Below are 15,517 nucleotides of genomic sequence, written 5' to 3'. Positions count from 1 at the left end.
AACACCATGGTAGAAAACACAACCCAAGTACAATCTACTGCCCGTCCAATAGGAATGTGTAGCTGTAGCACCATAATTACAGCAGCACTTGCTATTTGGAAATAGCTTAGGCTGCGTTTGGTTTGAAGGAAAAAGTAGAGAAAGGAAAGGAAAGGTGGAGAAACCTTTACAAACGTTGTACGAGTTTCCCTACCTTTCCCGGTTTTTTCCTTCAAAACAAGCATAGCCTTAATAAATTGCAGTTGTATGAGATATTGAAATCAACCTTAGTTCTTCGGTCTTCGGTTAGAGAAAAAAATGAATGCAGATGAAGAAACTCAAGGAAACATGTGAAATGCTAAATTATAATACGTTCTGGTACTCTTGAAGTCTCAAATGGTGTCAGGAAGAATTTGGCAAACACCTCCCTCGGTATGGCACTTGAACAGAAAATTTGAGTACATCTCGTACTTCTTCCACAATTCAAAAGCAAATTATAGAACAAAAAATATGAACAGAGGCTTTCTTCTAGAATGTAATTTCCGCCATTAAATATTTTTCTTATTAGTTCGTTTAGTTCTCATATTACTGGCAGTAATGAGATGGTACTCAGATGGAAGCATTTCACTCAGCTTGCCAAACCTTGCACCATAAAAGTGCCAAAGCTCTGACCTGCTCAAAAAAAGGTACCCACTATTAATCTGGAAAAGGTAGAAAATCAATCACGAAATGAGGATGATAAGAAAGAAGAAACTCAATTACTTTTTCATGACCTACCAGTATGCTAAGAACTGGAATGGTGCGTACCCACCATAGATCTTTTCAACATCTCTATGAACACTTTGAATGGTGGATTGTCTTGCATGGACCTGCACAAATAATGTCAAAAGTACGAAGTACAATTGTTATAAGAAACCATAACAGGGAAGAAACAAAACAAACCTGTTTTAAATGTCTAATAGTTTCACTATCAACTGGAATCATTTCATAAAATCCCATGCACATTAGGACATTGGCACAAGTGAAAGGACCAAATCCATCTATTTCCCTAAACTTGTTGAAAAGCATAGCATAGAGAGATGAGCTTTCTCCATTGCAATCCTCTTCAAGTTCTCTTAGTTGAAGTTTGCCTTGCACAATACTCTGGGCAAGTTTCAGTATGCGACTTGCACGATAGCCAAGATTGCAACGTTTTGCCAAAAGGGCTTCATTAAGGCCTGCAATTTCTCTTGGGTTAGGAAAATTTCCAATTTTACCGTTAGTACCAGATACTTTATCTTCTGAAAACTGCAGATCCAAAGCTGGATTAGCATCAACTTTAACTTTGGTACACAACTGTTTATTATAGCAGCAATGCTCTTGTGACTCATCTCCCTCCAAAGGTGAGGCCAAGGTTGCACTTATTTTCTCTTTCAATTGTAGACATTGAGTTGGATGATCAGAATTGGTCTTCCCATACACATCTGCTTCCAACTCATTTTCAGCCTTCTTAAATTTGCTATCTAAATTTAAGGAGATTTTGTGCACTGCACGCCTTTTCTTTGAGTCTCTCCCTATGGGTGTCTTGGGAAAAAAATCCTCATATTTGGCTTTTGAACACCTTGAATCTAGAGAACTTCCTTGGGAATCTGAGCATCCTAATGAATTACACTTTAGATCTGATTGAAGCTCAAAGAGTGCTTTTGCCATAGCCAAAGTCCTCGGCCACCTGTAAGAGGAAGTAAACTTTTAATGTAAAGTAGAAAGACTGAATTTGGAAACTCCTTAAACATCTGAAACATCTTATGTCATAGCTTGTTCAGAAATTGTCTACTGCTCACTTACATTGTGAGCTCCTTAACATTTTGGTTAGGTGGAGGCCATGGTGTCAGGGTTGTCATATTTGTTGCTATGCCCCCAAGAATGTGTTGGACAGTGTATGCAGGTTGAGAACCAATCCACACATATTGATGGATCCACTAACCCATTTGCCACCCATGTTTGTTGATGTTAATTGGTCACAACCCACCCAGACCCTGACCTACCCATATGACCACTAATCCAAAATTCGAGTGCGAAAAAAAAAAAAACCATAGAAATATTTTGACTAGAAACACAAAAACTGATAAAAAGTTCAAAAAGATATTTTTCAAATAAAAAATAATAAAAGGATAACACAGAAAATTGCAAAAAAATAAAAAAATGCAGGAAATTGCAGAAAATAACAGAATTATAAAAAATGTAAAATTTGCAAATAAAGAACAAAAACAATACAGGAAAATGGTTTTATGAGTGCAAGTTCTTTAGAGTGAACTCTCTTCCAAGCTACTTTCCTCTATCCACTCGCCATATCAATGTGAAGCCCATATAGATGTTTGTTTGCTGCTCCCTCTTCCAGCCTACCTTGCTTTTTCCCTTTTCACTTCTTGGCTTCTACATGTTACCACACAAGGCATCCAAGACGGGCAACCTTTCTCTATTTATACCCACACACCAAAGACCTGAAACTCCATTTCATTCGACCTAAGTTCTTTGCCATTCATTGCAGACAGCTAGTGGCAAAAAGGGGTGAGCAATTGTACGAACAAAGCATAGACATTTTTTTTTAATTAATTTTTTCTCACTAGTCCCCCCACCCCCCCCCCCCCCCAATATTCCCCTCTCCTGGGTTTTCTCCCCTAACCACTCTCCCTCCTCTCTTTTCCCCTGAATTTTTCTCTTCCTGTTTTACTTTTCCTCTTTCCCACAAGCTCTTTCCTTCTATGGACCAAATCCCATCTTAAGGACATCTAAACCTAAAATCTGTAGCATGAACAACTAACATCGAAAACCTAGCTAGAGTCTTTAGTTTCAAGGTTCCTAGCATCACTGTTATATGTTTAGTCTTGGACAAGGAAACGTTCTCCTCTCCATAAATTTTGTTCTTATCAGAACTTTGGATCATGATTTAGATGGACCATTATGCTCACAGGTTACTAAGGAGATGGAGATCTTCATTCAGGCAAACTAGGTGGAGAAGAGTGATTAAGATGGAGAAGAAGAGAATCCTTCTCGAGAAAGAGAAGTCTGAAGATTAGGGAAGATAAAAGAGCAATGATTGTCATGGAGAAGGAAGCGCTGAGCTGGTTCAAGAGCTTTGTGGATGGATTAATCTTCACTTAGAGAACACAATGTTGGAGGAATGAGTTGGCAAGAGGTGGCAAAGAATTCCTGGTAGAAAACAGGTGGAACAAAAATGGTTGGGTTGGAGAGAGTCCCCATAGTAATAGGTTCCCTACTATTTATTCACCATCAGAAAACAAAAGGAGAGTGATCTCTTCAGCTTTTATTGATAATTCTTGGGACCTGGGTCTTAGGAGAGGTCTAAGGGAGTCGGAAACGACAGTGGTGGATGAATTAGTTATCCTTTTAGGATCAACCTATCTGGATCAATCCTGTTTGGACAGTAGAATTTGGAAACCTTCCCCATTTGGTGTATTCACTTATTCCTCTTTCTTTTATGCCCTCATTCAGTCAACAAACCCTGAAAGAAACTTTCCTTCAAAGGAGGTTTGGTGTCGGCAGTGATTTAAAAGGCGTGCCTAGGTGCACAGGCGAGGCACATTTTAGGGTAGGTGCCTCGCCCAAGTCCTAGGCACAGTCCTTTCAAAAGAAGCACGCCTGGTGTGCCTAGACCTTGCACCTCAGCCCAGGCGTGTGCCTTTAGAAAATTTGACCCCCTATTTGATAATGTTGTCCATTCATTCATCCTAATAAATTATCTTCTTAAAAAGCAATTAAAACTATAAAATCATTATTTTTTATGTCAAAACTAAGAACTTAAGACCCTAACATGGACTTTTTTGGGCTTGCCTCGAGGGGCGTGACACAAAGGTGGCTCATAGAATTAGGAATGTAATATGCCACATTAGCTACTTGAAGTAATGTAATTGAGAAAAAAAGAGATTATGCATTTTATATGCTTGAAAATGCTTTATATGTTTGATTTTATTTTTAAATTCTCATTCGAATATTCTTTACATGTTATGTTCATGTATTTTAATTTTAGATAATAAGTTTTTTAAAACATTTATTTTAAAATTTAAGTTTATATTTTTTATGTTTTATAATTTTTTATTTTTTGGCTTTTCTTTAATTTTTTGGCTTTCTTTTTATTTTTTTAAATTTTTTAAATTTTTAGCTTTTTTTTATTTTTGTGCCTTGCTTAACAAGGCGTGCGTCTCACTTTGCACCTTGCACCTCAAACGCAAATTAACTGCTGTGCCTTGCGCTTTTAAAACACTGGGTGTTGGTTTGTACCTCAAAAAATTCGGGCTTTTTGTTGGAAGGTGGTTCCCAAAAAAAATCAATACTCTAGATATGTTGCAAAGAAAAAGGCCAAATTTTTGTCTGTCACCTCATGTTTGTAGCCTTTGCTTGGGTTCTAGTGAGGCAATCACACCTATTAATTTCTTGTCCATTTGTGTGCTTTCTTTGGACCTAGTTCTCTTCTATCTTTGGTTGCAAGTGGACAATTCCCTCAAACATGGTAAGCCTTTTTGACCCAAGCTCTTTTAGGCAACTGAAGAGCTGTGGAAATGTAATGTGGAGGGCCAATCTGGGAAGAAAGAAACAATAGGATCTTCAAAGGAGTTAAGAAATCCAAGGAGGAAACTGTAAAAGGAATAACCATTATGACTATCAATGGTTGAAAACTTCGGATTTATTTAAAGACTTCTCAGCTGAGGACATTTACAAGAATTGGGGAGTGGTGGCATCTACAACCTCCATAAAACCTACTATGTAGGAATTGTGGTCCCCACCAACAAAACAAAGAATGAAATTGAACTTTGATGGAAGCTCTAGGGGTAACCCTGGCCCTTCAAGTATATGGGGAGTATTTAGAGATGAAAATGGCAGAATTATGGCTATGTTTTCAGGGCCAATAGGAGTGGGGGACTCATTTAGAGTGGAGGTGATGATCTTGCTTCAAAGTGTAAGATATGCCAAACAATTGGGGTTACACCAAGTTGAGATTGAGGGAGACTCTAAATTGTTAATTGATTGGCTACAATCATGTAAGTTGGGAGCCGGGATTTATAGACAACCCATAAGGGAAATCCTCAATATAACAAGGGAGATTGGTGCAACTAATTTGTTTACTTTAAGGGAAACAAAAACAGAGCTGGAAGTTACTAGATGCAGCTTTGGAAGATGCTACATTAGAGAGAGAGGAGACAGTGAAAACAGAACAGACTATCTCAGAGAAAGAAAAAAGAGGAGTATCTAAGCAAGGTGGATGTCTGAATGCTACTTTAGATGAAACAGAGCTAAATGATCAAGTTGGGAATATAGTGTTAAACAAGGGACTGTGAGGGAAAGTATGTTCTAGGCAATTTTGTAATAAAGATAACTAGGGACTCAACACCTGGTTAGGGGTGGACAGTTGTACTTAATTTTGTATTAATGAAGTAACCATTTCCAATAAACAATGAAATGGTTGGTTCATTACATTGATTGAGTTTTTGGGGAAAGGAAGCAACTAATTTGTGTACTTGAAGAGAAACAAAAACAGAGCTGGAAGTTACTAAGTGCAGCTTTGGAAGACGCTACATTAGAGAGAGAGGAGACTGTGAAAACAGAACAAACTATCTCAGAGAATGAAAAAAGAGGAGTATCTAAGCAAGGTGGAAGTCTGAATGCTACTTTAGATGAAAAAGAGCTAAATGATCAAGTTGGGAATATAGTGTACTCTCTACTGAAACTTGTTCAAAAGTAATGTGGGAAGGCTTAATCAAGTTGTTTGGGAATGCTGTGAATGCGGAAATCCTTGCAGTCTTATAGACAGTGGAGCTTGCTAGAGAGTAGGGTTTAGGCAGATTGCTAGTTGAAGGTGACTCTCAATTGGTAATTGGGTGGCTAAGGAAACCAGAGAAAGCGCCTTGGTCATTTAGGGGGATTTGCGAAGATTTAAATGGCTAACCACAAGCATTGAAGTAAGGTTGAAGATTGGTGAATGGGGTGGCAGATTGTTTAGCTAAGCAAGGGGTACACAAGAATCAGTTATTTGGGCACAGTTTTTATTTTTTTTTGATATATGAGTTATTTGGGCACAATTTTGATTTGCTTTTCACTCCTTGAGGCTGCAGCTCGCGCCTCTTTGGTGGTAGTTTTCACCTTGTACCTTTCTCTTGTTATTCTTTAATTTCAAATCAAATTTATTGATCAAAAATAAAATAAAATTTTATATCTTATCAAAAAAAGAGGAAGGTAGTAGGTAGTGAAAGTAAAAGGTGGAGTGAAGGTAGTAGCAGGAAGTATTCGAAGTGCTGGTGGAGAAGCTTCAGTTAAAACAAAAGGTCTTCCTTATTCTGTTTGATGAGCAAAGTACAATCCTTGATGTAGGGGATTCCCAACTGGTTGCGAGGTCCTTAAACACAAAACTTGGTTAGGTTCTGGTAAAAACCGGTCACCCTCTTATAATAAGAAGGCTCTCCCACAGAGTACATTCACGATTAAACTCCTAGGGCAACTGTTCAACCTTTGGCAGGAAAATTTCTTCCACAAAGTTGCAGTGATCTGCAGTGGAGTCTTGGAGTTGTTTTCCATGCAAGATCTTTGAGCAACTAAAATCAAGGTGGTTGGTGCAAGAGCAGAGAATATCTCCCGAGTAGTGGAAATATTTGCAGATGATAACTGGAGAACAACCTGGAGAACAAAGTTGCAGTGATCTTCTCCAATCTGCATCTGAACCCTCACAATAGTCACTGTCTTTCTCTTTCTCAATCTCTTTTGTTATTTGCTTCTCTGTTCTTTCTTTCTTCCTTCACCTTTCCAAATTCTGTTTTCAGCAACAGAACCTTAACAGTAGCCATCTCACCCACTCTCTTTTCCTCTCCTATTGTTCCCCTCTCTTTTCCCCCATCTTCCTCTGTTTCAACTGACTAAATAAGAGAGGTCAGTCAGTTTCCATCTTCTATTTCTTTCTTCTTCTTATCACTCTCTCTCTAGTCTCTTCCCGCATCCTTCCCATTTTTTTCTCCCTCCTTCATTCCTCCTTTACAGCTACAAGGCAAGGACCACTGAAACAGACTACACTTTTTTTCTCCTGTCCCTCCTCTTCTTATCTTTTATCCTCTCCTATTGTTGCAGCTGAATAGTTCACAGTCAGCACCGTGGTCCCCATCATTAATTTCTGGTCATGTATCTTGCTCAACTTAACAAAACTGACTTGGAATTAAGCTGCTGTGTTCGTCTCTGCAACTGAATCAAGTTACATCAGAATACGAATATAGAAGGCCCTCGTCTTCAGCACTGCTATTTGCCAACAGCACACATTCCTTCAAGAGAAACCACAAAAGTATTTGCTATAGCTGAATCTAGGAATTGGTCACCAGCCCGAAGTATCGAAAATTCAGTTTTGGCCAGAATTCCAGGAGATACATCACAGGTTGAATAGGAAGGTAATTTAGGGCCCTCAAAAAGGTATATCTTCTCCATTTGGGTTTTGGATTAATTCTTATAAAGTTCAGATCTGCACCAGTATTAAGTTGAGAACAGCAGTAGAAAGAGGTTAGAAGAGATAGAAGAGAGAAGAAGAGGAAAATAGAGGAGAAGAAAAGACTGGTTCGAGCAAGAGAGAAAAGTCACCTCTCTCTAGTCAGCCAGGTTATATTTATAGTTTTCTATAATAAAACAAAATGTCTATTGTGTCCCTACTTTAAGTATGGGGCACATTACTTAACTTAAACATTACACCTTACACCAAACATAAATAAAAAGACTAAACTGCCCCTATACAGTCGGCACTAACAGTCCCCCTCAAGCTGGTGAGTATATATCATATAGTCCCAGCTTGTTACATACATAATCCACTCTTCCCCGACTCAACCCTTTGGTGAACAAGTCTTCCCATTGACTTTCTGTGTTAACATATGCAATACTTATCACTCTGCAAAGTACCTTCTCTCTCACAAAGTGACAATCAACTTCTATATGTTTTGCTCTCTCATGAAAACCTGGATTAGAAGAGATGTGGAATGCAGCTTGATTGTCACAACAAAGTTTCATAAGAGTTGTCAATCGAGTACCCCATCTCCTGTAGGAGGTTTCTCAACCATGGCTCTATATTTAGTTTTTGCACTGCTTCTTGCCACTACTATCTACTTCTTACTCTTCCATGTCACCAAATTACCCCTAAGAAAGGTACAATAACCTGTAGTGGACCTTCTGTCAGATACAGAACCAGCCCAATCAGCATCGGTGTATCCCTCTATTTCATGATTTCCTCCACTCTTGTATAACAAGCCACAACTAGGAGCTCCCTTCAAATACCGTACAATCCTTAGAACTGCATCCCAATGTGGAACCTGAGGATTTTGCATAAACCGACTTACCACACTAACTGCAAATGAAATAGTTGGCTGAGTAATGGTTAGGTAGTTTAGCTTACCTACCAACCTCCTGTACCTTCCGGGATCTTCAAACTCCTCACCCACATCACTACTCAACTTGGTATTTGATTCCATAGGTGTTTCAACCGGTTTGGCACCTAACAATCTTGTCTCCTCCAATAAATCAAGAAACATACTTCCTCTGACACAGATTAATACCATGCTTAGACCTTTCTACTTCTATCCCCAAGAAATATAGTAATTTACCAAGGTCCTTCATTTGGAAGTGCTCCCACAGAAAAGTCTTCAACCTATCAATCCCCAATCTGTTGTTGTCGGTAATAACAATGTCATCTACATATACCACCAGTAAAATCTTCCCAACATGTGAATCATAGATAAATACTGAGTGATCAACCTGGCACAGTTTCATGCCAAACTTCTTTATCACTTCATTGAATCTACCAAACAATGCACAGGTGGGTCCATAGTAGCAGGTTGCAGCACCTCGACCGGCCAAAACTCAGTCCTTGAGCTGATCCACGAAGAGGAGAACCCACAAAAACGGCCACGGGTTAAAGAGGTCATCTACTTCACTAAGGATGATGCATGCGAGGTCTAATACCCTCATGATGACGCCCTCGTAGTCAAACTTGTTATCCATGACTTCGAGGTAAAGCAAATTCTTGTGCACTATGGCAGCTCGGCAAACACCTTGTTCTTGGAGGCCTTTGAGCAGATGGAGTTGCTGAAGAAAGACCTTATTCCGGCCGACGTATCCCTGGTTGGCTTCAATGAAGGGGTGGTGCTACCTCTCAAGAGGATAAACTTGTCAATGACAACGGGTTCTGCACCAAACAAGGTTCACTTTAATCATGACTTTCTCGTAGTGGCAACCTCCTCTCCCTACAACACGATCTTGGGCCGTCCTATCTTGCACACATTGAGAGCAATGGTATCCACTTACTACCTGGCGATGAAATTCCTCACCGACTACAGAGTGGAAATAGTGCACAAAGATCAGGTCGTAGAGGTAGACCTGGAGCCGCCTCCGAAAAATAACGAAGAAAGAACTCTCCCCATGGAGGATACTATCCTAGTGCCAGTCTCAGATACCAAAGGAAAGCAGGTCGTAGAGGTAGACCTGGAGCGGCCTTGGCGCTTGACTACAAGAACCACTGTTCTTTGAGCTGGTAATTTTTTTAATTTCTAATTTAGATGTTTTTTCTTTGTCAGCTGCGGACATGTCCAACATAGACCCCTCTATCATAACTCATAAACTAGAGGTGGTCAGCTCGGTATTAATCCAAGAGGTGGACAGAGTGCAGGGACTTGTCTATTACACAAGTAAAGTCTTGCATGCTGCCGAGACTAGATACCCTAACATCGAAAAGCTAGCCTTCTCCTTTGTTTTAATAGCTCGCAAGTTGCACCCCTACTTCTAGGCCCATATGATCGTCATCTTCACCAATAAGCCTTTGAGGCAAGTGTTCCAAAAGCCTGAGGTATCAAGAAGGTTGACGAAGTTGGCAATCGAGCTTAGTGAATACGAGATTCAGTTTGAGTCTCACCCAACAATAAAGGCCTAGGTCCTGGTTGATTTTGTCATGGAGTGCACATTCAGCTCGCCAACCCCTGAAATTGGAGAACCTGTGACCACCTTGGAGGCATCAACCAGTGCAGCACCTGTCCCAACCTGGGATGAAGAGCCCTGAATCCTCCATGTGGACGGTTCGTCCAATCAAAGAGGAAGCGAGGCCAGACTGATCCTCCTCGGACCAAGTGAGGTCAAGTTAGAGTACTCTCTCTAATTCGCGTTCTGAGCATGGACAATGAAGCGGAGTACAAAGTTGAGCGACTCGAAGAGAATAAGCCGAAGACCGAATCTAAGACAATAAACTTGGATACTAAGAATGAACCGAAAGAGGTGTTGATTGGGTAGACTTATCTTATGAGCAGAGGGTAGTTTTGATACGGTTATTGTACGAATACAACGACATTTTTGCCTAGTCCTACAAAGATATGTCTGGTTTAGATACAGACTTCATAGTTCACAAGATTCCCACTTATCCTGATGCGAGGCCTGTCAAACAGAAGCTCTGCAAGCTTAACCCAAAGTGGTCACTTTAGATCCAAGAGGGAGTTAAGAAGCAGTTTGAAACAGGGTTCATAGAGGTAGCCACTTATCTAAAGTGGCTTGCCAATGTTGTTCCAATGCCAAAGAATGGAAAGGTCCGGATGTGTGTTGATTTTCGGGATGGATTTTCAGCATATAATCGAATAAAGATGAATGAAGTAAATAAGGAGAACACTACTTTTATTACACCTTGGGGAGTCTTTTGTTACAAGGAGATGCCTTTTGGGTTGAAAAATGTCCAGGCAACTTATCAACGAGCTATGACCACTTTGTTCCATGGCATGATCCACATAGGGGTGGAGGTTTATGTAGATGATATGATAACAAAGTCCAAAAGAGCAGAGGGCCATCTACGGGATCTCCGCAAATTGTTTGAGTCATTTCCCTAGTGGAGTCGCCAACCTGTGAACATTAGAAAAAAGTGGCAACTCACTTCATGGTTGAGTAGATGGAGTTGCCAGTCATCAAAGAGCATAATGGGGAGTGATGGCCATTCCGGTTTTCCCGACGTTCATGCAGTGAACTACCGGTTTTCCCGATGTTCACAGTAGTGTTTATAAAATCCTTGCCAAACTGCTAGCTCTAAGGTTAAGGAAAGTGATGAGTTCTCTAATATGCAAGTACCAGAGTGCTTTTATTCATAATAAGCATATCCAAGAAATGTGTTGATTGCAAATGAGCTTATTGACTCAAGCAAAGAAGTGGGAAGCAGGGGGTAGTTATAAAGGTTGATTTAGAGAAGACATATGACCATGTAAACTGGGCCTTCTTGGATTACATTATGAATAGAATGAACTTTGGGCAAAGATGGAGGAATTGGATCAAAGCGTTGAAGAATTGGGGTTACACAAAACTTGGAGGAGAAGCTTTGAGGCATATCTAAAAACGTTGTCTTTAGAACGTTATTTGGCCCCACTTAGTTTTACTGAGTTTGTTGTTGGCTTACTGGCAAATTCGTTCCCAAGATACAACAGAGCCTTGGGTGAAAAGCTACAACCAGCAAAGTTGAAGATTCTATGAGGAACACTTTTGTGAGATAGTAGCAGATCAGAATGAGAAAAACAAGTGTTTTTGTTGTGAGAAGTGAGTGAAAACTTGTGTAAAAATTGGCTTAGTTTACATCCTTTTATAAGTTCTGGAGGGTCACCACAAAGAGAGGTGTGTTCGTCTGAAGAGGTCCTTTGTACAATCACCAATTCAAATTTTGTGACTGTTCACAGAACATTAACGGTTAATGACCGTTATCGTTTGAATGATGTCTCTTGATCACACCCAATCAAGTCATGAGACTCATGACCATTTGAAACTTCTTGATTTTAGACACAGAAAGACACTCCTTCAATGTCATCCACCTCCTTCTCCCCTTTCTAGTCTATTGCTCCCTCCAGCCAAGCCAACCAAATTCACATTTCCCTTTTCCCTCTCTTCTTCCCTCATTTAAAACTCTCCCTTTTGCCTCCTGCATAAAAGAATTAACTTTTTGCACAATCTGAAAACAACAAAAGAGGTTCTTGGATGACACTGCTCACCACCTCCATCACCACGAACTAAGATTCCTCAATCAACAAGCAAATGGGCACCACAGGAATAACTTTATCGAGTTTATGATCAATATGGTATCACATCTCTCAACCAGATAGCCTCCTGTGTCCTGTCCCAACACCAACATCCTTATTAGCTTCACCAAAATTCTCAATAGATTGACAACTAACCTAAAAAACCATGCCCTAAATTTGCCACTGTCACCTCTGAGTTATACCTTGCAAATGCCTTACTCAACTCTCGTCTCTGCCTCCCCTGTCAACATTCATGCAATCAACCTCTGGAGTAGTGTCGAACATTTCCTTCTCCAACTCTTTGTCTCTATAGATGAAACTTGTCGAAGACTAGCCATGGTTTCCCCTGTTTTTACATGAGATATCTTCAGCAAACAAGCCCTTCAAAACCCCTCTCTCATTTCGCAACCTGAATTGAGAAAGCCCATCATCATTTCTAAGACCATTCAGTTTGGCCAACACCTTACCTGATCCAGCTTCCCCACCACTATTTAGCCTAACGAAAATGGGCCTGCCCCGCCCAACCATGTCATTAACATGTTGAGAAAGTAGAAACATTTGTGGATCCCTTATAATTAGATCGAACTGGCCCAACACCCCTGGCCTTATTTAACTGGTTTGATCCACAAATGCAAACTCTGTGGTTTACCTAACTTCTCACAACCCTTCATCTCCTAACATTAAACATTGAACAATAAGAAATTCTATTGCTATTTGTTCCCAATCATAAACTTAGTCTTTGATCGCACACTCCATCTAAATACGTTTTTTGTACACCCAGTAGTTAGAGTTACTTTGTTATATCTAGGCGTATTCTAAAATTCAAGATAGAAGTACTCAATTCTTTTGTGGATAATCACCTATATACATGTATGAATGCTGAATTCAGCAGACATAAATTTCTTTACTTGACATACATTTAATTTATTCTTTTTAAGTATCATTTTCTGGACTCAATGGCCACAAATCTTTTCAGAATCATCTAAGTGAATACCTATATTTAAAATTTCTGCATATTTCCCTCAAGACCTTTATAATTCCTTGTTTTATTCCCCTTTATTTATCTCGGACCTGATTTGAATTTCAGAATTTCAATCCACATATTCATTTATTTTATACTTTTTTTATCAATATTCATTTATTTAATACTTGACTTTGAATTAGTAGTGAAGTTCTACAATTCACAAAGTTTTAGGTCTATATCAATTGCAAAATTTCAAGTCTTTATTGTTCATTTTGGACTTGACCTATCATTAAACTAGAGTAAGTGCTGTTGCCATTACCCATTATTTTTATTTAAATATTTATTCCTTATTTTGTAATTTCATTTCATTAGTGAATTTTTATTGAGATTTTACCTTGTTATTTTGATCTCTGTGAAATTCTTTTTGTGACTCCATCCCTGCAGTGAGTTACTTTTGTTACTTAACTTTCTGTTATATCTTTGTCTCTATTACCATCATAGATTTCTGCAATTTCAAGTTTGATTGAGAATAAATCCTCTGCAATATCATATGGGTCCTAATGAGTTGAAAACAAACTTCTTGAATTTGCTGGTATAAACTCAACTTTTTGGGTATTAGGCTCAACCCAATGATTTATAAAGGCTTGGACTTGCTTGTTATCATCCCATCATGACTCATGACAGCCACTCAAATGTCTGTAAGCTCAGTTTGGAAGGAGTACAAATACAAATATGTAGAGGACAAAACCTTGTATTTTGTATACTGTACATATTTGCATTTGCACTCTTTCCAAACTGACCCTAAAAATCAATAAATTCCTTTATGTCTTTGTACTCTTAACACAACCAATGAAACAATCAAATCAAAGGCATGTCTATCCAATACCCAAAGAATACTATGACATAAACTAGTTCTAATTCTCATCAGAAAACCTGCACTAGTGTGTGGAGAAATAGAAAGGAAAAGAGTGAGAGAGAGAGAGAGAGAGAGAGAGAGAGAGAGAGGAGAAACTGACTGGCAGTTACAGAGGAGAATGCACTTGACCATATCTTCGAACAGGGTCGGGGAGCGAAAAACTCGGCCAAAACCCCTTTCCTTGGCTTCATGGTGGATCTTGTGAAACTCCCTTATATTCCTTTCATCACTGTCCGACAATCGCAGCATTCGGGTTACCTGAGCCTGAAATTAACAATCACACGCTAATAAACTGAATGAAGAGAAAGAAGAGCAAACACTGAAAGTAGGTAGATGGTTGAGTACCAGCAGAACTCGTTGATCATCGGGAGAGAGGAAAGCGGTGCCGAGAACGCGGACATGGAGAGAAGGGGAATTGGGGGGATGGGAGATGCGGACGAGGATTGAAGTGGTTTCATCAGAGAGTCGCAAGGGGCGTTGGAAGGTCTTAGTCGATGGGTCCCACTGGTTCGGTGCCATCATGAACAGCCCATGGCTGCAGACGGCATTCTCCAGACTGAAGGTCGAAACCGATTCCCCAAGCGGCAGAGTGAGCAAACACGACAACGACGGTGACACCTCCAGTTCTTGTTGCCGGTGGCCATCTCTTCTGTCGTCGGACTTCTCCGTAGAATGCTCCATTCTTGCTTATTCAGCAAGGGAAGGCGAGTCTGAACTCTGAGAAGAGTGTAGACAGTGAAGAGACGGAGATAACCGTTGACAGACTGCAGTGTATACTTTTAAAACTTTTCATGTTCCCAAAGGAAAAACCGAGGAAATTAACCCTCGCTGTTGATTTGTCGTGATTTGTTTGATGCCCCACCAAATCCTACAACGGTTGCAGAGATTGTCCAACTTCAATGGAAGGGGGAGAGCTCGCATCGTCTGTTCCGCTAGGGACAATACTCATTTTTTTTTTAAATAAAAAACTGAAAGAAAAAAAAAAAGAAAAGCAATTTTCGATAAATCATCTCTATTTGGGGAAAATCTATGATATGGAAAAAACCTATGGGATGAGATCGACCAATCAACATTCAACTTTTTGTTTGGGTGAATACGGGTTATCCCAGATAACCAGTTTTAAAAATAACTATTTAAATCACATTTCAAAAAAATGTCACCTTCCCCCTTTTCTCTTTATCTCCAAATTCCAACTCCATGCCCTGCGTTATGCCAACCTTATTATCAAGAAGCAATCGAGTCCCGCTACAGAGAGAGACAACCTTTATTGCTGATGGAAAATGGCTTCCCCAGCTGCAATCGAGTCCATTGTCATCTTCAAGAGACCATACAACCTTCGCTGGTAGAAGGTAATAATTAATTAATTAAGCTCTTTAAATACTTATTATTCTATTAACCACCTGCAGCCACATCTATAGACTGTAGTCTATAGGAGATGAGAGGTGTATTTTTCTGCATTTTGTTATTAACCAGATTCCTTTTTTGTAGGATTCTGCCATCAAAGAAGAGTTCCACAATGCACATATCCGTGGGCAATTGCCGAGGTGGTGAAGTAGCTGAATTGTAGCACTAGAGATTGAGTTAGTTTTTTATTCATGGGTGAGTTCATGAGGG

At 39.7% G+C, this 15,517-nt stretch overlaps 1 protein-coding gene across 1 annotated transcript; it reads right to left on the bottom strand.

The window, feature by feature from the left end:
• Nucleotides 1–328: 328 nt before the first annotated feature.
• On the bottom strand, nucleotides 329–14,732 carry LOC104593879 (uncharacterized). The gene is made up of 5 exons (XM_010253937.3): nucleotides 14,249–14,732; nucleotides 14,004–14,167; nucleotides 922–1,687; nucleotides 757–848; nucleotides 329–651 (listed from the first exon to the last, which is right to left on the bottom strand). Exons 1-5 carry the CDS (start codon nucleotides 14,582–14,584, stop codon nucleotides 528–530), a joined length of 1,482 nt encoding a protein of 493 aa, XP_010252239.1. The 5' UTR covers nucleotides 14,585–14,732; the 3' UTR covers nucleotides 329–527.
• Between the last annotated feature and the right edge of the window lie 785 nt (nucleotides 14,733–15,517).

The sequence above is a fragment of the Nelumbo nucifera genome, chromosome 5 (genome assembly GCF_055504915.1).
Source record: "Nelumbo nucifera cultivar China Antique chromosome 5, China Antique-T2T, whole genome shotgun sequence".
Classification (NCBI taxonomy): domain Eukaryota; kingdom Viridiplantae; phylum Streptophyta; class Magnoliopsida; order Proteales; family Nelumbonaceae; genus Nelumbo; species Nelumbo nucifera.
Note: the sequence above shows the minus strand (reverse complement) of the source record. Positions and strands in the feature narration are given on the sequence as shown.

What these genes read in the sequence shown, in the direction of transcription:
- LOC104593879 (XM_010253937.3), bottom strand. Translation starts at nt 14,584, where the DNA reads ATGGAGCATTCTACGGAGAAGTCCGACGACAGAAGAGATGGCCACCGG. An exon ending in ATGATCAACGAGTTCTGCTG is followed by an intron (nt 14,168 to 14,248) that starts GTACTCAACCAT and finishes TGTTAATTTCAG; the next exon opens with GCTCAGGTAACCCGAATGCT. An exon ending in TTCCAGTTCTTAGCATACTG is followed by an intron (nt 652 to 756) that starts GTAGGTCATGAA and finishes TTTTTTGAGCAG; the next exon opens with GTCAGAGCTTTGGCACTTTT.